General features: G+C 47.9%; 1 protein-coding gene across 3 annotated transcripts in view; it reads left to right on the top strand.

Moving 5' to 3' along the window:
• The window catches only part of MTMR14 (myotubularin related protein 14), an 89,956-nt gene that overhangs the window by 21,377 nt on the left and 46,591 nt on the right, over positions 1-21,988 (top strand). For all 3 annotated transcript variants that reach the window (XM_082209701.1, XM_082209700.1, XM_082209702.1), the window contains exons 7-12: positions 717-790; positions 4,887-4,957; positions 10,496-10,570; positions 18,103-18,169; positions 19,847-19,932; positions 21,210-21,286. In XM_082209701.1, coding sequence (XP_082065827.1) covers positions 717-790; positions 4,887-4,957; positions 10,496-10,570; positions 18,103-18,169; positions 19,847-19,932; positions 21,210-21,286 — 450 coding nt within the window. The remainder of the gene's footprint in view (positions 1-716; positions 791-4,886; positions 4,958-10,495; positions 10,571-18,102; positions 18,170-19,846; positions 19,933-21,209; positions 21,287-21,988) is intronic.

The raw sequence follows: 21,988 nt of genomic DNA, 5'->3' as shown, positions 1-21,988 counted from the left end.
TCACGACTGGACCTAATGGTCAGGGGTCCCTTTACCTTTACCTTACATTAAAATGCTCTTTGTGTGTAGCAAAATAGAGGTGTCAGGGAGAAGACTACACTGAACTTTTCTCTTATGAGTTTGCTCGCTATGTGCAGGAATAATGTTTTATAGTGCGTTGATCAGCTCAAAGTCTCTGCCATAAGATGCTTGCTTAATTAGGCAGGGTGTTTTTGTTTTTGTTGTTGTTGTTGCTGCAGGGAGCTCTTCCAGGTCTTGGCAGGATGCCTGCCACTTGGTAGCCATGAGCTTAAAAAACTTGGCTTGCTTCATAAATGAAATTGGTTTGTGGCGTTCTGCATTCAGCGTGATGCCATTTCTAATTCCCCACCCCAGACTCATCAAAATTAAAAACAAACAAGCTTCTGTTGGAGAGTAGGCGTGAAGGGTAATCCAGCCAGGTACTTCTTTGTAATCTTCAAGAAAAGGAAAAGAAAAAGAATGCCAGATGGGATAATTTAAGCACAAAGACTAGCTCATGCCTTAATTGGAAAGAGATCCTGAATGTGCAGTTATTCTCTGTAAACTTTGTTGGGGGAAAGCTGAGATTATTCGGGGTGGGGGCGGGGAGCAGCAAGGGAAATTGGGCTGACTTTGTTGAGGTTGGCCCACAATTGCCACGCCACGCTAGCCAGCTTCACACACGTGTAGTGCGTTTCTCTGTTTTCCTTCCTTAGCGTGACGTCTTCCGAGAAGGTGGATAAAGCACAGCGCTATGCAGACTTCACCCTCCTCTCCATCCCGTACCCAGGTAGGAAGGAAGCGTTCTGAGGGACGAGCAGCAATTCTGCACAGCTGTCTAGTGCAGCCTTCCTTAGCCTGGTTCCTTCCAGATGTTTTGGCCTACAACTCTCAACAGCCCCAGCCAGTGCAGTGCAGTACAGTACAGTGGTACCTCGGGTTACAAACACCTTGGGTTACAAACACTTCGGGTTACAGACTTCGCTAACCCGGAAGTAGTACCTCAGGTTAAGAACTTTACCTCAGGATGAGAATAGAAATTGCGCGCCAGCGGGAGGCCCCATTAGCTAAAGTGGTACCTCAGGTTAAGAACAGTTTCAGGTTAAGAACGGCCCTCCGGAACGAATTAAGTACGTAACCAGAGGTACCACTGTATGTCGGGCCCTGGGGCTGATGGGCGTTGTGGTTCAAAACACCCTGAGGACCATTAGGTTGGGGAAAGCTTTCCTACTGGGAAGAGGGCAGAATGGCTGAGTTGTTTCTCCCACAGTAAAATAGGAGCACCTCCAAGGAGACAAAACTCGTTAAGGGGTGCGGAATAAAATCACCTCTTTCATTTACAAAATTGTTCCAGTTTCTTTATCGCACCCAAAGTGTTTCAAGAATTGCATGGTCTCTTATCAGAGTCCCTGCTTGTCTCGTGATGGAGGAGTTCCTTTGTCTTTTGGGAGAAAACTCTGGAAATATAAGGTTCCTCAGTCAGAGTCTAGCAGTCTGTGCCCATGGCTTTTAGACCGGGTCTGGGTTGCCCTTCCATGCTCTCACTCCCACAAACCCCCACGGGAACATAGCCAGTAGCACATTGAAAGTGGATGTTGCTGCAAATGGATGTCGCATGCCGGGATAATGGGTGACAGCAGGAAGGATGCGTCCTTGAATTTGGCATCGCCGCTCACCCACAATGCTGGAATTCGGGCTTTACCCTCCCTGCTATTTCCAAGCCTGGGATTCTGCTGCTAGGAAACAGCGAGGAAACTCACGGCAAGCAGGTGCTGACCTGGAAACTCTGCAAAGTCTTGAAATGCTGTGGGATGTTCCTCGAGAGGCATTACGTGGGGGGAATGAGCACATGCTTAGGTGCTCGACATCTTCTAATGGATGGGAGACCCACACTGGGAGTGTTCCAATTAAGGTCGCATCAAGCCATGGGTGAATTGTCACCACCAGAACATGGCTCTGTAATTGCCAAGGTTGTTTTTATTATTATTAAAGTTTGTGAAGGCTTCTCAAACCAATCTAGGAAGTGCCTTTATGTGTGTGTGTACATATATATTTATATGTATGAGAATCCATTTTGAATTCAAGCGGCATGATGCTCTAATCGTAACTGGCCCAAACCTTGTCCCAGTTTGGCATGACCACTATGCTTCATATAGCCTAGCTTAAGGTCACATCCGCTCCAAACATTTAAAGCACTATTAAACCACTTTCAGCAGCCCTGGAGGATCTCGGGCACTGCAGTTTGTTCAAGAGTGCCGGGAACTGTAACCCTGCAAAGTTAGCACCCTTAAGAACCTACAGTTGTTGGGATCTTCGCTCAGCCAAGCTGATAAAGCTCATTTTCTTCCCCCGAGTCCTTCAGAATCGCCTCCTGACGTGTTTAACGACCTGAGCCTTTGATAAGGCTCCAGGGCACGTTCTATTCAGCAGAGTTTCCAGCACAGGAAAGAGACGAGAGGTTTGGGCTACATGGTTAAAGAGTTTTATTTCTTAACCATGCAGACAAAAAACACACCCTCTCTCTATGAAAGCAGAGAGCAACTGAACAAAGGAAACAGGAAACCAGTAACGTCACATCCGTCTCTAGTCTCCCGTGAGACTTCCAATAGCCTGGACTGTCTCTGGAATGTAAACAGAGTCCTGTGACTCCAAGCAGCTTCTCAGTGGCAAAACAGAAACTAACACAGTTCCCAGGGTTCTTTGGAGGAAGACATGACTGTTAAAGTGGGAAATAATTCTTTAAATGTATGGCCTGGATGGAGAGGAACTACACTCTCATTCTGAGAGAATGTTTTAAAAATCGGCCAGCCAGTGCAGTGTTGTGGTTAAGAACCCGCGTTCAGATGCCCACTGGTCATGACACTCACTGGGTGAGCTTGGGCCCAGTCATTACCTCTCAGCCTAAGCTACCTGAACATACCTCACAGGGTGGTTGTGGGAATTAAATGGAGAGGAGAACCCTGTACATCGCCTTCAGCTCCTTGGGAGAAAAAGGTGGGGCATAAGTCAAACAAACAAACAATATTGTGTATCTGAAGAAGTGTGCATGCACACAAAAGCTCATACCAATAACAAACTGAGTTGGTCTCTAAGGTGCTACTGGAGGGACGCGGGTGGCGCTGTGGGTTAAACCACAGAGCCTAGGACTTGCTGATCAGAAGGTCAGCGGTTCAAATCCCCGTGACAGGGTGAGCTCCCATTGCTCGATCCCTGCTCCAACCTAGCAGTTTGAAAGCATATCAAAGTGCAAGTAGATAAATTGTGGGAAGGTAAACGGTGTTTCCGTGTTCTGCTTTGGTTCACCAGAAGCGACTTAGTCATGCTGGCCACATGACCCGGAAGCTGTACACCAGCTCCCATGGCCAATAAAGCAAGATGAGCGCCGCAACCCCAGAGTCGGCCACGACTGGACCTAATGGTCAGGGGTCCCTTTACCTTTAAAGTGCTACTGGAAGGAGTTTATAAATTTATGATGATGTTGATGATTAAAAATAGACACCCGTTCCTTCTTCCCAAAGGAACCCGGGGACATTTTCATATGGCTACGTGCAAATAACCCCTGAGCATGCATATCGCTTTGCAGGCATGTTGTGGAATAAAACTGTTCAGGAGCAAACGCTTTAAAACATGGTTTGAAGAACCAATGTGTCGCAAACTGTGTTCCCCGCCCTGTGGCCTCTTCTTCACTGCAGCTATTCCAAGCGAGGGGATTTCAGGCTTCTCCCCTGCCAGCAAACACCATTTCAAGAGTCTCTTCCTTTTCCAAACCAGCTTTGGGGGGTGGGGAAGCGGGTAGCTGAGAACCATGTGCCAATGCATGAAATGCACTGGCTGGGGCAGAGTTTGAGAGCGCGGTCCCTTGGCTGGTTTCAGCTTCTGGCAACAAGCCTTGCCTGCTGCCTGGTGAGGGCTGCCAGTCCCTGCTTCCTTGCTTGCCACCAAGCCTCCTGTGACCCCTTGGTGCCGGGCTGGTGGTGGTGATGACAGTGGTTTGCAGCCTGGTTGCTGCAGACCAGGCTGACTGCTTGTCTGACGTCTTGTGACCCAGCAACCGGCTCTAGCCCTTAACACACTGCTTGTCCTGGACTCTTGATTCTGGAGAAGAGACACAGAGTGTATCCTCCCTCTATCTCAGAAGCAGCTGAGTGGCAGGGTGGATAAAAAAACCAATGGTTTTTAAAAATAAAAAACGGGTATTTAAAATTTAAATCAGATTTTTATTATTTAAATTGGGTTTTTAAAATAAAATGCTTCTGGAGGAAAAATCTTCTTAAAGATAGTTTTCTATTTAGGTTACATTATAGTCCAAAGGCTATTTGTCAGGAAATAAGGATTTGTTTTAAGTTTTTCATGTGTGCTAAAACTGAGTCTATTTAAAAAATTAAAAAAAAGTTTAACCACACCACTTAACAAACACGGATGCATATGCTATAATGTTATTGCTTTAGTTAAATAAATTGTTTAAATTGTTATTAAGAACATGATTGTTTTTCTCCTTCCAATAAAGTGCAGCAGAAAAGTTGTCCAAATATAAACAGTTAACTTATTAAACCTCACAATCATTTCATCATTATCTGTCTGTGTGTTTCTAATAGTACAACTAAATCAGTAATTTTTTATGTAACTGTAAAAGCTACTCTGAAAATTTATTATTCCAAAAATGAAACCTTCATCTGGTTGTAAATATTAAGATTATACCAGCAAGAATTAGTCTTTCTGTAAAAAAAATGATTTAAATCAAGTCTTACTGACTAGTGATTTAAGTCGGGATTTAAATCGATTTGATTTAAATCCACCCTGCTGAGTGGGAAGTCAAGTCTGGATACTACCCTGTGCACGTTCATTCACGGATTCCCTCTCACCCTCTCCTTTTTCTCTTCACGCAGGCTGTGAATTTTTCAAGGAGTACAAAGAGCGGGGCTACCGGGCAGAAGGGCTTGTTTTTAACTGGAAGCAGGTACGGGGGCAGGCCGTGAAGCAGAGTTGCCGCGAATCTGTTCCAAAATAAACTTTTTCGTTTTTGCCAATGGCCCAAGCTGTTTGCGAACCAACTCAGGGAGCAGAGACCTGGCATTTGTTTCTCCGTAGTCACCGGAATCTCTTCACAGGCTTAATTTTGCGCCAGAGTCCATGTTCCCAGTGCTAGGACTCAATCCTGGAATGTGAAACAAGTGGGGTTTACGGCCAGCCGGCTGTGTCCTTTCCCAGACTCCTCTGTTTCCTTTTTCTGCCTGCGCTTTTCCACTTCTGAGGGCCCCAAACACTTGATTTCTCTGGCCACTGAGCACTGGGTTCTTTTGGGGTCTCCTTTTTGGGAGTGGGGCTCAGTTTTTTGCACACATATGCAACGCCCAGGGTTCCCCCCCCCCAAGCCCTCTTGTGTGTTGATAGATATGCTTTGGCATAACTATCAACACACAACTATTACAACGATTAAGGATTGTAACTTGGCGAAGGAGTTTCCCATTAGTATGTGCAAGTAGGGGTCACTGCAACATTGACTTGTTTCTCTTCAGGTTTCCATCGTCCCTATTCCATCCCTTCTTTCATAGGTTCCTCTGCTCAACAAGCAGATAATTCAACAGATTACCGTATTTTTCGCTCTGTAGGACGCACCTAGTTTTAGAGGGGGAGAACAAGGAAAAAATATTCTCTCCCCCTCTGCGCAGCGCCCCTTCAGCGAAGCGGCAGGAGAAACAGAGCCCCTTCCATTTCTCCTCCCGCTTCGCTGGAGAAGTGCTGCGCAGAGAGGGAAAGGTGAGCAGCGCCTCTCCAGCAAAGTGAAGCCGGGAGAGCAAGAGGGATCGGTGCGCACCGATCCCTCTTGCTCTCTAGGCTTCAGCGGTTATCACTGAAGCAAGGAGAGTCTTCAGGCGGCTATCCCTGAAGCCTGGAGGCTTCAGGCTTCAGGGAAAGCAACGCAAAGCCTCCAGATCATGGCGGGAGCGCTCCTGCTGCGTTTCGGAGGCTTCACATTGCTTTCGCTGAAGCTATGGCGCCTGCATTCACTTCATAAAATGCGCACACATTTCCCCTTAATTTTTGGAGGGGGAAAAGTGTGTCTTATAGAGCGAGAAATACGGTAATCAGCATGCTGTGCCTGTTGAACATGCTCAGTGGGCTGTTTTGTGCCCCTTTTTTTCTTAAAAATAAAATGGTGAGGGGTAGTCCATTGTGAAGCTATCCAGACAGCAAGATGGTTCATTTGACCCTTTGCATATATCTTTGTTCTCCCCCTTCTAGTTATCTCCTCCCACCGCAGCATTCCACGCTACTTGAGCTATTAAGGGATTATTGGGGTTTTTAGGATTTTCCTTGCTGATTTTGTGCATCCGTTTTGGCTACACAAAGCTGAGAAGGCTCAGATTGGTGTACAGGTTGCCCCTGAGCAGTTAAAAGGATTCATTTCGTTCACCAGGGAATGGGCAGAAGAGCTGTTGGGTCAGAGGGCGGTGTTCCAGGGCAAATGAACCTTGGTGCTATTTTCCTGAAAGTCAGAGAGTGTCTGCTTAGGTCAGTGTTTCCCAACCACTGTTCCGCGGCACACTAGTGTGCCGCGAGATGTTGCCTGGTGTGCCGCGGGAAAAAGTAAAAAATTTGAAAGATTTTTTTTTTTTAAGTCAAATTTTCGATTGGGGCGCCGTCACTAGATGACCCCTGGGGTTCCCTCCCTCCCTCCCGCTCTGCGCCTCCCTCCTCCTCCTCCTGCTCCGGGGAGGCCCTTCCTGGCTCTCGGCCAAGGCTTGGCGGCTGCCACTCACTCACTCGCTTGCCCACCCGTCCCTCCATCCCTGCACCCGGCCTCTCCCCCTCCGTTCCCGGCGCGGAGGCTGCCGGGATCCGTAGTCCCCTCGCCCTTGGGCTCCGCGTCCGCGCGGGGTGCGCAAACTACGTTTCCCAGCGTGGCCTGGCGGGCCGGGCGTTTTGTTTGAAGCGCTCTTCTCCCGGCCATGGAATGAGCGCGGCGGCGGCGGCCGGGCGGGCAGGGGCTCTTCCGCGCAGACCCCGTGCAGCCTGCCTGCGCCCCCGCGGAGATCGGCCGGCAGGATGGAGCCCGGGGATCCCCGCGGAGCGGCGGAGGCGGAGGCTGCCCCCCAGTTTTTGCAATGCTGCATCCGCGCCGGAGGGGACGCATCGGACCGCGGGGAGACCCCTTGGCGGGCGTGCAAGGCAATGCATGCGTGCAGGCGTTGCATGGAATGCAGTGCAATGCAATGGCAATGCAGCGCCCTGCATGCATGCATGCAACTTCCACGGGCGCTCCGGACTTGGCAGGTGAGGGGGTCCCCAGTGGGCGGCAGAGAGAGCCGGGAGGGCGAAGGGGAGCCGGGGGGGAGCAGCGCTGCTCCCCGAGCCCGGGGGGAAACTTCGGCGTCATTGCGCTGGGTGTTGGAAGCGGAGGCTGGCGGGGCCCCCTCACCTGCAAAACCTGGTCGCCTCTCATATATTTCGTGCATTGCATTCATCGCCCGCTTTCTCCTCCAAGGAGCTCCCGGGGGCGCGCGTGGTTCTCCCCGTGTTATCCTCGCAACAACAGCCCTGCAAGGTGGGTCAGGCGAGTGGCCCAAGGGAGCACCCAGGGATTGTCCTGGCCAGGTGGGGTGATTTGAACCCTGCTCTCTGCCCGGTCTTCTTCCTCATTTAGCCCCCACATGTGCATGACTGTGCATGACTGAGGTTTTCCCCCCTCGTCTTGGCTATGGTGTGAGTCTGTCCTGTTAATTAATGGGGTTCTGCCTTGGGAGAAGATGAGCCAGCCCTCAAGGAGGTGATTATGTAATTTGCTAGCAATTCATGTCCCTCCCGGCGTGACGCTGCGTGCTGACATCACGGGGCTGTAATGGTGGTGTGCCTCGAGATTTTTTTCATGAAACAAGTGTACCTTTGCCCAAAAAAGGTTGGGAAACACTGGCTTAGGTGATAGCCGGTCTTGGCAGCACAGTCTCAGGCAGCCCCACCTTCACACTTGCAGCCACAAGAGGGCCTAGAATCTGCAGCAGTTTTGGGAATTGCTTCTTCTGTCTTTCCCCTTCCCCACTGCTGCTCAGGCGGTCCTCTCTGAGAAATCCTTTTGAAAGCATTCAGCCGAGAGGCTTGTTCCTCCCATAGAAAAGGACGCCACAGTAACGCGCTTCACAACGGGGAGACGTAACTCAGGTGGAATACGGTTGCTGTGAAATCTAGCAGGCGTGCAATGCCACACTCCACGGTGTCTTCTTCAGCACTTATGAACCGCCGTAAATCAGGATTCGGAGCTCAGGAGGAAGGCTTTGAAAGCCACTTAATTGTAGAGAAACGGGGCCATTCATTTAGGTAGGGATTGCCAGCTTCTGTATTCCAGGCAGCCAGTGATGTTTCGCTCCCAGGCTGGTCTTGGGAGGGGCAGAAGGGCATATTTTGCTGCACAAACTGGCTTTTTCAGAGATGTGTGGAGCTGAGAGGGACCTTGGGGGTCGTCTCATTCATATATGTGTGTGTGTGTATATACAGTGGTGCCTCACAAGACGAAAATAATCCGTTCCGCGAGTGTCTTCGTCTAGCGGTTTTTTCGTCTTGCGAAGCAACCCTATTAGCGGATTAGCGGCTATTAAAGGCTTAGCAGCTTAGCGGCTAAAAGGCTATTAGCGGCTTAGCGGCTTAGAAAAAGGGGGGAGCGGGGGGAAATCGGAACACTCGCAAGACGTTTTTGTCTTGCGAAGCAAGCCCATAGGGAAATTCGTCTTGCGAAGCAGCTCAAAAACTGAAAACCCTTTCGTCTAGCGGGTTTTCCGTCTTGTGAGGCATTCGTCTTGCGGGGCACCACTGTATATATATATATGTATATATGTGTGTGTGTGTATATACACACACACACACCGTATTTTTCGCTCTATAAGACACACCAGACCACAAGACGCACCTAGTTTTTGGAGGAGGAAAACAAGAAAAAAAGTATTCTGAATCTCAGAAGCCAGAACAGCAAGAGGGATCGCTGCGCAGTCAAAGCAGCAATCCCTCTTGCTGTTCTGGCTTCTGGGATAGCTGCGCAGCCTGCATTCGCTCCATAAGACGCACATACATTTCCCTTTACTTTTTAGGAGGGAAAAAATGAGTCTTATAGAGCAAAAAATATGGTATAGATAGATAGATAGATAGATAGATAGTCTGTTGAAGGAAAAGCTAGACACTTCCTAAGCCAGCCCCTGTCTCACTGTCAAACAGCTTTTACCAGGAGGAAGCTTCTAGCACTTAGCCGAAATCTCCTTCCCTGCAGACTCCACCCATTTGTTCTAGCCCTGCTCTCTGGAGCAACGGGAAAACAAATTTGCACCGTTTTCTGGGGTCTGAGCCTGCTCAGTGGACACAGAATGCTGACTGGGGCAGAGACCCAGAAAAAGACAGAATGAAATAGAAAAGATGGAAGCCTGAAGACAGCCCTTCAGATATTTGAATACGAACATGTCTCCCCTTAATCTTTGCTCCTCCCGGCTAAACATATCCAGATATTTCAAATGTTTCTTATAAGACCTTGTTTCTAGACATCCTGGTCTCCCTTCTCTGGGCATGTTTCAGTTTGTCAGTGTCTTCCTTAAAACGTGCCCAGAACAGGATAGATTACTGATGATGATTAGCCAGAATAGTGCAGTACAGAGCCGAATTCCTGCTTCTCATGATCAGAGCACTATATGTCTATTAATGCATGAGTAGTGCAGGCACCATAATAAAGCCTGTGCCATCTAGTCATAGGGGCTTCTAATGAATGAAATACATGTTGTTAGGCTTGCGGCTGTACACTTAAAAATGTTTGCCACGTGTAAACAAACGAGGGATAGGAAGGCTATCTTAACATGTGAAATATTTTTTTAAATCTGAAAACACTGCCTTTGTATATGTGGAACCGAGTTGAACTTTTGACCCTACCTCATTTTAAATTTTGTAGGACTGATCATTTGAGTGGGGGGCAACTGGCCGTTCCCAATTTAGGCGATGAGAAAATTCAGTGCCTGGAAAAGTCGTTGAGATGCATAGAGAAGTCATTGGGGGAAATGGCTTACAGTGACAACTGGCATGAGACAGCCAGCATAGTGTATTGACTGTAACGTCATACTAAGACTGGGAAGACCTGAGTTCAAATCCTACCCAGGTATGAACCTTCAGGAGGTACCTGGAGCCACCCACTGTCTCTCAACCTCACCTTATCTTAACAGGGTTTTTCTGAAGATAAAATGGGAAGTCCCGTTTGTATCAGGCGAGAGATAGAAATGAAATAAGCAAATGATACACCAGGATACAACTAAGGCTGCAAGTGGTCTTGGGAGCAAACTCCCCCTGAACTCATAGGGACTTAATTACGAGCAAATCTGCATGGGCTCGGGCTGAAAGTCTTGGACCCAAAGCTAAGCTTTAGTTGAGAGGAATAGTCAAATACACAGACCTGTTTGTAGTACAGGATTTCTAGTACATCCTTCATTACATCATCCTACCCCTGATGGACCTTGTGCCTCTTTCTTTGCAGGATTATGTTGATGCTCCTCTCAGCATCCCAGTCTCTCTCACCGAGCGGTTGAACATTGACTGGAGCGAGTATCAGGTAAGATGGCAGGTCGCAAGGACCAAGTTTTCCCCTGACCCCTGGATGGTAGACAGGGCATAATGTCTTACACCATAACCAGTGTTTCTCAAAATTGGACCCCCAGCTGTGTTGGACTACAACTCCCATCATCCCTGACCACTAGTCCTGCTAGCTAGGGATGATGGGATTTGTAGTCTAGCAACAGCTGAGGACCCAAGTTTGAGGAATACTACCATAAAATCATGAGGATGTTTGGTATGGCTAATGTTCTATATTTGTGTTGATGTGATTCTCTCTCCTGACAGCTACTTAATTTGCTTAGTTTATTTCTAGTATTTTATACAAAGTTGTACGGATTCTTTTTTGCTACTGGTATTAACTATGAACTCTGAATTACAATCATTGTTCCCCTGATACGTTGAGAACCATTTTGGGCACAATTTTGCGGGAAAGTTCTACAGAAATCAACAAAGAAATGATACTCCAGTAATTGTTCCACATAAGAGTTTCCAGAGGCGATCTGTGGACTCCTGGAGAGAAAGGTTGGTGACGGTGGTAAACAGTATGCACATTTGAAAAGTGCTTTTATGGTCTGTGTCTGAGTTGAGGGGCCCCGCCCCAATAACCTTATGAGCCTACCATCAGAATAACTTCACCTTACCTGCTTTTTCTCCCTAGACCTGAGAGCAGTTTAATTCTTGGTTCTTGGGCAACCTCCCACCCAGGTAGCTTGCCCTGCTTGGCTTCCTTCAGTTGCAAAATTTCATTGTGTCCTTTCTAGCCATTTTCTGAGCCAATTGGGGTCGGAACAGCAGTGAGTCCACTTAAGAAGGAGCCCTGCTGGACCAGAGTGAGGCTACTTCCAGTGTGGCACTCTGTTTGCAATAGTGAACCGCCAGAAAACTACACACAAGGCACAAAGGGAATAGCTCTTCTCTTGGCATGTCCCAAGCCCATGGTATTCAGAGATACGCAGGTGTACTCTTTCAAGCCGGGGCGCACATTTCCGGGGTAAATTTGCAGCCTACTTTTCTGACAAGCAGTTTATATCCAAAATGCTTACAGTACGTCTTAAAAATGTATGAATGGCATGTAATAATAATAACACAGCTGTCCACTTTTCCTTTTTCTTGCGAGGAATCCTATTCTTTTTTCTTTTTCCTTTCTCCTCCTGTGATGAGGCTGCATTTTAATATTTTAATGTTTCAATCTTTTAATTGTTGTATTTTAATCTTGTTTTTAAGTTATATTCATTCAACTTGTTTTTATTATTGCTTGTTAGCCGCCCTGAGCCCGGCCTTGGCTGGGGAGGGCGGGGTATAAATAAAAATTATTATTATTATTATTCGGAATAAGGGAATTTCCCTTAAAAAAGGGAAAAGTTGACAGCTAATAATAATAATAATAATAGTGTTAAAACAATTTATGTGTTACCTTTAATTTTGAGAAGAAAGACCAAGGCACTTCTCAAACAAACAAAAGCCGACAGCAGAAAAACGGGTACAAAACGGGACTCTAAATCAGGAATGTATAAATAACGCCATTAAAAAGTTTCAAGTGCCTCGAAACCTAAAGCGGCGCCTCTTTAATTGCAAAACACGGTGAAAACATGCTCACAATGGGAGGGCATGTTATCAGAGAGCAGCAATCCATTAAAAGCCTGCATAAATAAGTGGTTTTTTCAATTCCCTTGTGTGGATTAAGCTGAAGCCATTCCGTGTATGTATATAACGGGTGTGTAGGTCAGAGGGGGAGGCGCACTTGAGCAGCTTTCTCAGATGTAGCCCGAAACTTGGGTTCGTGTGGAGAGGAAACACATAAAGAGATGGAGATCTGGCATGACCCCACGTTTTGCTTGCTATCATCTGGACAGCATTGGGAGAATTCTTTACTGAGCACTCCTGTGCTTGTGAGTAGTTTGTTAGACGATAGAGCAGGGCGGTCCGGGCCGTGGGTTGCATGCGACCCGCAAGGCCTGTTTTGGCAGCCCTTGGCAACATTCAAGAAAAAATAAATCTTAAACCTTAAAAAGATTTTTTTTGTGTCAGGCGTGGTTAACGAAAGTGCGTACACCCGTGTATTAGCTTTGCTTTATAATTATATGTATTATTTGTGTATTTAATTATATTTAAATAACTTAATTGTGCTTATTAAATAATATTAAACATATTGCGAACACTTTAATTTACGATATGGTAATTGAGTTAAGTGTGTGGCGGCTTCTGTGTCGAAGTACAGTGGTACCTCGGGTTACATACGCTTCAGGTTACATATGCTTCAGGTTACAGACTCCGCTAACCCAGAAATAGTACCTCGGGTTAAGAACTTTGCTTCAGGATGAGAACAGAAATCATGCTCTGGCGGCGCGGCAGCAGCAGGAGGCCCCATTAGCTAAAGTGCTGTTTCAGGTTAAGAACAGTTTCAGGTTAAGAACAGATCTCCGGAACAAATTAAGTACTTAACCCGAGGTACCACTGTATAGTACTCTTGCGGCCCGCTTGGTATGAAAGGTTGGACTGCTCTGTTATAGAGCAATAAATGTGCCTGAATAGTTGTGATTCCATCCTGTACTGTCTTCTGGGAAACAGGCTTGAGAAAACTTTTCAGAGGATCCTGTCCGTCTGTCTCTCACTCTCTCACAACCACAATTTCCGCATGTGTTGTTCTGAAACAGGCTTCAAGTACCAGAGCATTTTTGCTGCTGACTGACAACCTTTTCCCTGTCTTCGAGGATCTCATTCTACATTCCCTCCCATGCCTAAACCAAGTGCAGTGGTACCTTGGGTTACATACGCTTCAGGTTACATACACTTCAGGTTACAGACTCTGCTAACCCAGAAATAGTACCTCGGGTTAAGAACTTTGCTTCAGGATGAGAAGAGAAATCGTGCTCCGATGGTGCAGCGGCAGCAGGAGGCCCCATTAGCTAAAGTGGTGCTTCAGGTTAAGAACAGTTTCAGGTTAAGAATGGATCTCCGGAACGAATTAAGTACTTAACCCGAGGTACCACTGTATTTCTCACCAGCCCCCCCCCCTTTCCCTTTGACACACACAGCATTTAAGGTTGGAATCAAGGTTCCCTTTATTTCTGTCCTAGTCCTTTCTTTTGAAGCAGGACTTCCCTGCTTAGCCTTAGAGATTTCAAGATAAGTGCTTCCACCCAAAGACACGTGCTAACCGCCATTTCCCAGAACAGGAACAGCATGTGTCTTCTATGAAGAAAAACAAGGGAGGGCCTGGAACTGACTAGGCCGCTGCAAGACTAGGTGGACTGTGTCCCTCACCTCTTGTAGGTGACTTCCTTAAAAATAACATTCGCTGTAACATTCAACACATGCGGAGTAGTGTCTCTGCACTGTGCTGAAAATCTGACGACAATGCAATGGCCTGTAGCGTTCTGCTGGTGCCCTGCAATTTCACCTCAATTCTGCCAAGCATGGCTTGCCGTTAATTGCATTTTTGAGCACATCCTTGCCGGAGAGAGCTTCGCGACGGAATGTCAGTCATTTTCTTTTGATTCCTCGGCAGCCAGTTGGCGCTCGCATCTTGGTGCGTGAGAGGAGATAACCCACCTGTTCCTGTGGCAGGTTTGGCCTTCAGTCCCCACCCACCAGCCTAAGATACTCTTGACTGGCAGCTGCAGGTTGTTAAAAACAAAATGAAACCCTGCTATGCAGAATGTGAATTTGTTTAGAGCTGAATTGTGGAGAAGACGAGAGAGAATTTGTGGGAAATGAATGGCCAAGTATATAGATGGCCAGTCATATGTCTTATAAGGTTAAACCACAGAGCCTAGGACTTGCTGATCAGAAGGTCGGTGGTTCAAATCCCTGCGACGGGGTGAGCTCCTGTTGCTCGGTCCCTGCTCATGCCAACCTAGCAGTTCGAAAGCACGCCCAAGTGCAAGTAGATAAATAGGTACCACTCCAGCAAGAAGGTAAACGGTGTTTCCGTGCGCTGCTCTGGTTCACCAGAAGCAGCTTAGTCATGCTGGCCACATGGCCTGGAAGCTGTACGCCAGCTCCCTCAGCCAATAAAGCGAGATGAGCGCCACAACCCCAGAGTCGGCCACGACTGGACCTAATGGTTAGGGGTCCCTTTACCTTTACCTTAATATGTCTTATGTAGCGCTCTAGGGTGACTTCTGGGGAATCACTTGTCATGGGCCCCATTTTTCTAGAGCATTGATCAGTGCTTTGCAGCTTCTACCATTCAACTTCCCCACAGTGCCCCTAAAATAGTATTGCTCTGTGGGAATTGTGGGAAACCTTTTTTCCTATTTTTTATTTTTATTTTTAATTTTGACAAAGTAATAATCATAAATAAATAAGGATAAAAATGTGCACCCCACCACCGAGGCCATTCCATTGTAACTATCCAACCTCCCAAAATTTCAACACCTCTTGCGATGGTTTGACCTTTCCGTTTCAACAGTACAAATTCTGCAAACGCCTTCCATAAAATCATTTCTCCTGCGTATTCCCCGTCTTACCTTCATGGCACATGTTAATTTATCATGAAAGGCTGGAATTGTGGGAAACTTAAATGGCAGAAGTTGCCCTAGTCTGATCAGAGTGCTACAGATGCCAATTGCCAGTGCCTGTATTACTGTTACTATTTATTAAGATTTATAATACCGCCTTTCATCACAAGAGCTCAGGGCAGTTCACAATTAAGCCCAGGTTGGTTGCTGAATGTTTTCGGAAGTCTAACGGACTTCTGGATTGGATTCCGTTTGACAACCAAGGTGCGGCTGTATTTGAAAAAGGAGGAATGTCTTTAGCAGGCGCTGAAAAGGCAGCATAGAAGGTGTCAGTTACTATTTGTTGGGAGTGGGGGAGTTTCAAAGGGTATCTGCCACCATGATTGGTTGGGTATATAAAAGCCGAAAATACCTTTTGAGTCTCATTATCGTACGTAAGACCATGCTCAAAGCAGCTTACAACATGATTGCATCATTGCCAACAACAAAAGTAAGGTAACCGTTAAGTCCAGTCGCGGACGACTCTGGGGTTGCGGCACTCATCTCGCTTTACTGGCCGAGGGAGCCGGCATTTGTCTGCAGACAGCTTCCGGGTCATGTGGCCAGCATGACTAAGCCGCTTCTGGTGATACCAGAGTAGCGCACGGAAACGCTGTTTACCTTCCTGCCAGAGCGCTACCTATTTATCTACTTGCACTTTAACGTGTTTTAGAACTGCTAGGTGGACAGGAGCAGGGACCAAGCAACGGGAGCTCACCCCATTGCGGGGATTCGAACTGCCGACCTTCCGATCGGCAAGTCATAGGCTCTGTGGTTTAACCCACAGCGCCACCCGCGTCCCAGTACAACAAAAGTAGTCCTAGGCAATAAGGAAAACACATCAAAAGCTATGCCACCAAACTGAACAGTTTCCACATAAGTCATAATAAGATCTAGGAATAAAGGTAAAACGAATTAACACCAATAGCAGCAGCAGCAGCAACAACAAAAACCCAATGGAAACTCCTAAACAATACCCTGGCCCAAGAAGTCTTTTCAGCGGGCTCAGCTTTTGTAGCTGGAGTCAGTCCAGGGCTCCAGGTGGGGGGAAAAGGCTAACCTGGTCCCAAGCCGCATAAGGCTTTATGCACCAAAACTAGCACCTTGAACTTAACCTGGTAGCTGATTGGCAGCCTGTGGAATTATTCCAGCAGAGGGGTAATGTGGGAACGCTGTTCCCAGTGACCCGATGAGCCACTGCATTTTGTGTCAGCTCCAGCTCCGTGTCCGTGTCCAGCCCTACATATAGTGCATTGCCGTAACCCAACCACTAGAAACTTGCAGTGGAAAGATTCCCAAAAGCGCTAACCTTCAGGATATAAACTGGTATGGTGGATGCCGAGTTCTGCCATTCTTTACCAGCCCAGCCCATCACCACTAGAATCTCTCTCTCTCTCTCTCTCTCTCTCTCTCTCTCTCTCTCTCTTTCTCTCTCTCTCTCTCTCTCTCTGTCTGTCTGTCTGTCTGTCTCTCTCCACGGACAATGTGTGATGCAACTTGGGTGAGAGGGAATGCCCTTTCTAGTCTTTGACCAGAGCAGCCATTCTTCATTCCCAAAGTTTGATGGATCCCTGTTGTGTTTGTCTTTTAGCTCTCTTGAGTCACCTCTGAATAATAAATGACAGGATCTTGGGGGTGGGGGGGACAGACACTGCCTGGTAAACATCTGTGGGGGCTTGAAGACTCCTCTCCCTCCTGACTTGCTGTCCCTGGGATCTTGTCAAGCCAGCCAATCCCATGCCAGCTGCTGAAAGTGGGTTAGGACTCTGCAGGCAGCTCGGTGGGGTCATTCCAAGAAATTTCTGGCCCAGCCACCCCAATTACTGGGGGAGGCTGCTGTTCCTAGGAGGGTAGCGGTTTTCCCTTCCCCTGTCCATTCCAACGCCCTCCTGTTACTCACACACTGTATCTGTTTTCCGCTGTGAAGAGCTCATAGACTGAGCTTCCCCATTTTTTTGGGGGGGGGTGTCACTTGCTGAAGTGGGTCGGGACGCAGCAGGGCGTTCATAGACTCTAATCAATGTTTCAGAACGCGCTCCGCCGCTGGACTGTAACAGTTCTTTACTTTAGGGGGTCCTGGACGCACTGTGTGATTCTGTAGGAACCAAATTCTCCTGAACAACTGAGTAATGAGTCAGAAATTAGAGCTCTGTTTCCTTCTCCTCCCACTGCATTCTGAAGTTTCCTTCCAGATTTCTTTTTGGGTAAAACAGTTACGCAAGCGTTCCATGCTTTGCTTCCAATCCAAACGTCACAACTAAGAAACTTAACTGATGTTGCAGCTGGACCAAGAGTTGCAGCGTTGTGCGGCAAAGTAGAATCTACTAAGTAGATTGTGAACTTGCAGGAGAAGTCCCTGCTCAGATATAGGATCATCGAGTCAGAAGAGGGAGCATAGGGAAGACAAGAGAAGGCCTGCTTGTGTACGTTCTAGTTCCTGAGCCTCCTGCAGAAACCATTTGCCTTCACTACCACGGAGACCAGAAACTTTCCCATCTTTCTTTCAAAATGAAAACCCTTTTCTAGGCCTTGCAGATGCATGTGCCCATCAGAGCCTCTGCCTTGCCCCAAAGTAGCCTTTCCCCCTTTAACGTTTGTGTTGTGACCTAGAGAGCGTGCAGCCCTCTTTCCCTTGTGATCCCACGGATGAAGATGGTGGTTGTCAATCTCCTTTGGGGAACTTGGCAAGTGGAGAGGCTTAAGCGTCTGCCCCTAAGAACAGAGAGCTTAAGATGCACGTTCTCCAACAATGCAAGAGGGCTCTATGAGAGTCGCCGCATAGACGTGGTTTCCTGCAAAGTAAGGGCGGCTCTGCATTCTCCTACTTCTTGCTTGCATGCCAGTCCCCCCTAACTTGCAAAATGTAGACACGAAGCAGGTTAGCACAGGTAATAAAATGCGGGTTAAGTGTTTCAGGTAACGAGTGTTGAGCAGGATTGCAAAGATGCTCCAATACGCATCACTTTATCTGTTTTGTTTTCTCTCTCTCTCCTCTCTTTCTCATCTATTGCCCTCCCCTCCCCTGCAGAGCTGGGACCTGGTGCAACAGACACAGAACTACCTGAAGCTCCTGATCTCCATCATTAATGGTGACGGTGAGGTTCTCTTCTTGTTGTGGAGAAGGTGGGAAATGGGGGGAGGGTACCTTTTGGGGGTGGCTTATTTGACTACTTTAGAAAACTCTGGTGTGTGTGTGTGTGTGTGTGAGAGAGAGAGAGAGAGAGAGAGAGAGTGTTTTGGAGAAAACTCAATGGCAAAGAAACCTCATGGCTAAAAGCAGAGGAATTGAGGGTTGGGCTTGTAGACTTAAATACAGTGGTGCCTCGGGTTACATATGCTTCAGGTTACAGACTCTGCTAACCCAGAAATAGTACCTTGGGTTAAGAACTTTGCTTCAGGATGAGAACAGAAATCGTGCGGCGGCGTGGCAGCAGTGGGAGGCCCCGTTAGCTAAAGTGGTGCTTCAGGTTAAGAACAGTTTCAGGTTAAGAATGGACCTCCGGAACGAATTAAGTACGTAACCCGAGGTACCACTGTATTGGCATCCCCTTTCAGTAATCTGAGCTGAGCTGCAGAGTGCTGCTCCCTATGCATTTGACCTTATGAAAGGCCTGTTGCCTCTGGTCTCCTTTGCTCACTGCACCCTGCATGTCTCCCAAGAAAGCTCTTCTGTGGCTGAGAATTTTGGACGCAGCCACTCCATATACCCTGCTTTTCAGAGGCCTCTCATTTCGCTTCGCTCCGTGAGCTTTGAGGCGCCTGTTGCGAGCTCTGCCCCTGTAGCCGACTTGCCTCCCGATCTGCCCCCTCTGATTCGCTCATCAGGGCTGAATATAAAAAGGTAAAGGGACCCCTGAACATTAGGACCAGTCGTGACTGACTCTGGGGTTGTGGCTTTACATCTCGCTTTACTGGCTGAGGGAGCCGGCGTACAGCTTCCGGGTCATGTGGCCAGCATGACTAAGCCGCTTCTGGCGAACCAGAGCAGCGCATGGAAACGCCGTTTACCTTCCCACCGGAGCGGTACCTATTTATCTACTTGCACTTGGACGTGCTTTCGAACTGCTAGGTTGGCAGGAGCAGGGACCGAGCAACGAGAGCTCACCCCATCGCGGGGATTCGAACCGCCGACCTTCTGATCAGCAAGCCCTAGGCTCTGTGGTTTAACCCACAGCGCCACGCGTGTATTTGTAAGTTGTGGTCAGAGTGCCTGAGAGACCAGCATTCAAATCCCCGCTCAGCCAGGAAGCCCACTGGGTGACACACACTTACAACACTCACATCATGAATCTGATTAAGACGAAGGTGGGGAACCTTTTTCAACCCACATTACCCTCCAAGTGTAACTGAAAGTGGAGAATCACCACCACCTTCTCCAAACATCCTAGCAAGTCCTAGGCTCTGTGGTTTAACCCCCAGCGCCACCTGCGTCGCTGGGGCTGAATATACAGGGCAGTTATTTGGCTGGATTTTACTCACAGTGAACCTATTTAAATCCACAGGCCTAACTCAGTAATTTTCAGTAGGTCCTTCTGTTGTTTCCTTTCTCCCGTCCCCCAGGCTTCATATAGTCCCTTGTTGCCTGCCTTGCGGAGCCTGTCCCCGGAGAACGCTGTGCCTTGTGCATCTGGCCTGGCATATGCCACCGCATCTCCTGGGGGGCTAGCGGAGCCCTCGGTGCCCCGGGGGGCTTTTGATCCTGAATGCCATGCAAGTAACACAGCCTTTTCCCCTCCCGCCTTTTGCTTTGCCTTCCTGCTGGCTCAGCGCAGATGACAGTGGGCTCCTGATACACTGTATATCCGGCTGGGACAGGACGCCTCTCTTCATCTCCCTCCTGCGCCTCTCCCTGTGGGCTGTGAGTACCAATGGGCATGTTTCCGCAGGCGAGGCAGTCACCAAGGGGTGCAGCTGGGACCTAGGAAGGGGGCAGGGTGTGTGGAGAGGGGGGTGGTCGCTTTTCATTCGTACCTGATTTGGCAACAAGGGGACCTCTCTGGTTCTTGCCGTGATGCTTCACCCCCCTCCACTTTCTTCTTCAAATGCACGAATCTGCTAGTAGAAAACACAATGTTCAACATGCTAAATTACACGGGGCGCTTTTTGCATTGCTGGTACAGTTGGAAGAGGCGGCAGCTTTCAGACCTGAGGACACCTTGCCCCACTATTCGACTGGGGAAGAAGGTGGGGGTTTGTGGAGCAATTAGGGCTGCCTTTGGGGACAGAGAGGGCTGGAGGATATGGGACAACTTGAGTTGCACCGAATTAAAATCTTGCACTCCTTGTCTGCTGGAGCCTCCGTACAGAGCTAATTCCAGAGGGGCAGGGAAGGAAGTGAGGTCAAACATTTGCTGGCACCTCCAGACTGGCAAAGGAATCACTGCCAGGGGCAGAGCAAGAAGGCTTGGTTTGTGTGTGACCTTTATTTTCAGGTGAAGGGCCCCCCGCTGTGGACCCCTGAAATCCTTAAACTTAATATTCTCTCCCATTTTGGTTTCTAGGCTGTGAATAGCTGAAACTTTTACTCCTCCCTTCCCTGTGACCTTAGAGGCCAGAGTCTCACACACTCTCTCTCTTAACAAAAACTGAATTCCTTGATGTCCTCTGATCCACATCCCTTATTGTTCCTTACCGTTTCTTGTTCCGCAGCAGGAGCAAATTGTGTTCGCTCAAGCAAAAGTGCGTTGAGTCTTTTGCATTTGCATAATTTTCATTTGCTGATAAAGCTGGGATGTCGGGAAATGCAGGGGAAAAAATCTCTGGAATGAGAGGCGACAGGAAGGGTGGAGAAGCAGCAAAAAAAAAAGGGGGTGCCTCTTCAGAACTGTGGGTGTCAAATTTGTCCCATGGTGTTTGTAAAACGTCACGGCTTTTTTCTCTCTTATAACACTGAGGACGAGAAGCTTGCTTTTCAAAAATGGTTTTCAGTCTGGAGCTCCCCCCATGACATAGCTTTGGAGAGAATTGCTGGCATAGCTTCATTGCATTGACAAGAAACCATTTCTCAGTCATAGGAACACAGCGCTTTGGCTTATAACCTGTTTGGGTCTCTCTTCCACACAGCTGCAGGGGGAAATGCAGGACAGCTGAATGTCACTGTCATTTGTGATGTATTGTCAGTTTTTCGTTCCTTAGGATGGGCTGATCCATGCATCCCTGGAACCTGCGGAGATCCTTTATCTGACCGTGGCCTATGACTGGTTCCTCTTTGGGTAAGCATGCTGGATGCTAGCCCTGCCTTGGCTGGGACCAGGGAGGGAACAGTAGGACCAGCTTCAGATTGGATTAATGCAGTTTCCCTTAACTATTTGAATTGAGGGTGGGGGCTCCTTACGCCACACCAGCCATTTGTTTTGAAGGTAAGCATATAGAGACCCTTTCACACAGTTGCACCTGTGCACCCAGCCTACAGCTGTGAGTGATAATCTGTGTACTGGGGCATTGATCATAGAAGGGTATCTCTGATTTCCCCAGACCATGCAGATAGAAGCTTAACTATAACAACAACAACAACAACAACAACAACAACAACAACAACAACAACAACAACAACAACAATTTATTACTTATACCCCGCCCATCTGGCTGGGCTTCCCCAGCCACTCTGGGTGGCTTCCAAAAAAATACTAAAATACCGTAATACAACTTAAAGCTGCCATTGAAGGCTCTGTCCTTCCCAGATTAGTTGGTGATTCTGCGACCAGCAAATCCAGCATTGGCAAATCGGAACCTGTTTGCCAGGAGACCTTCAGTCCAACCTACTTCGCAGCTAGCAGGGGACGGAAAGCTCCAAGCTAGGCCTGTCTCAAGATCCTCCCCTCTTGTGTGAATTCTTCTCATAGTCTGAAGAAACATTGGGTGGGCAATGGAGAAACAGACTGACAGCCTCTGTTTCCTTGCTTGCTCTTGAGTTT

The sequence above is a fragment of the Podarcis vaucheri genome (assembly GCF_965113315.1).
Source record: "Podarcis vaucheri genome assembly, chromosome: 2".
NCBI classification, from domain to species: domain Eukaryota; kingdom Metazoa; phylum Chordata; class Lepidosauria; order Squamata; family Lacertidae; genus Podarcis; species Podarcis vaucheri.
This window is presented reverse-complemented; position numbering and strand designations above follow the sequence as displayed.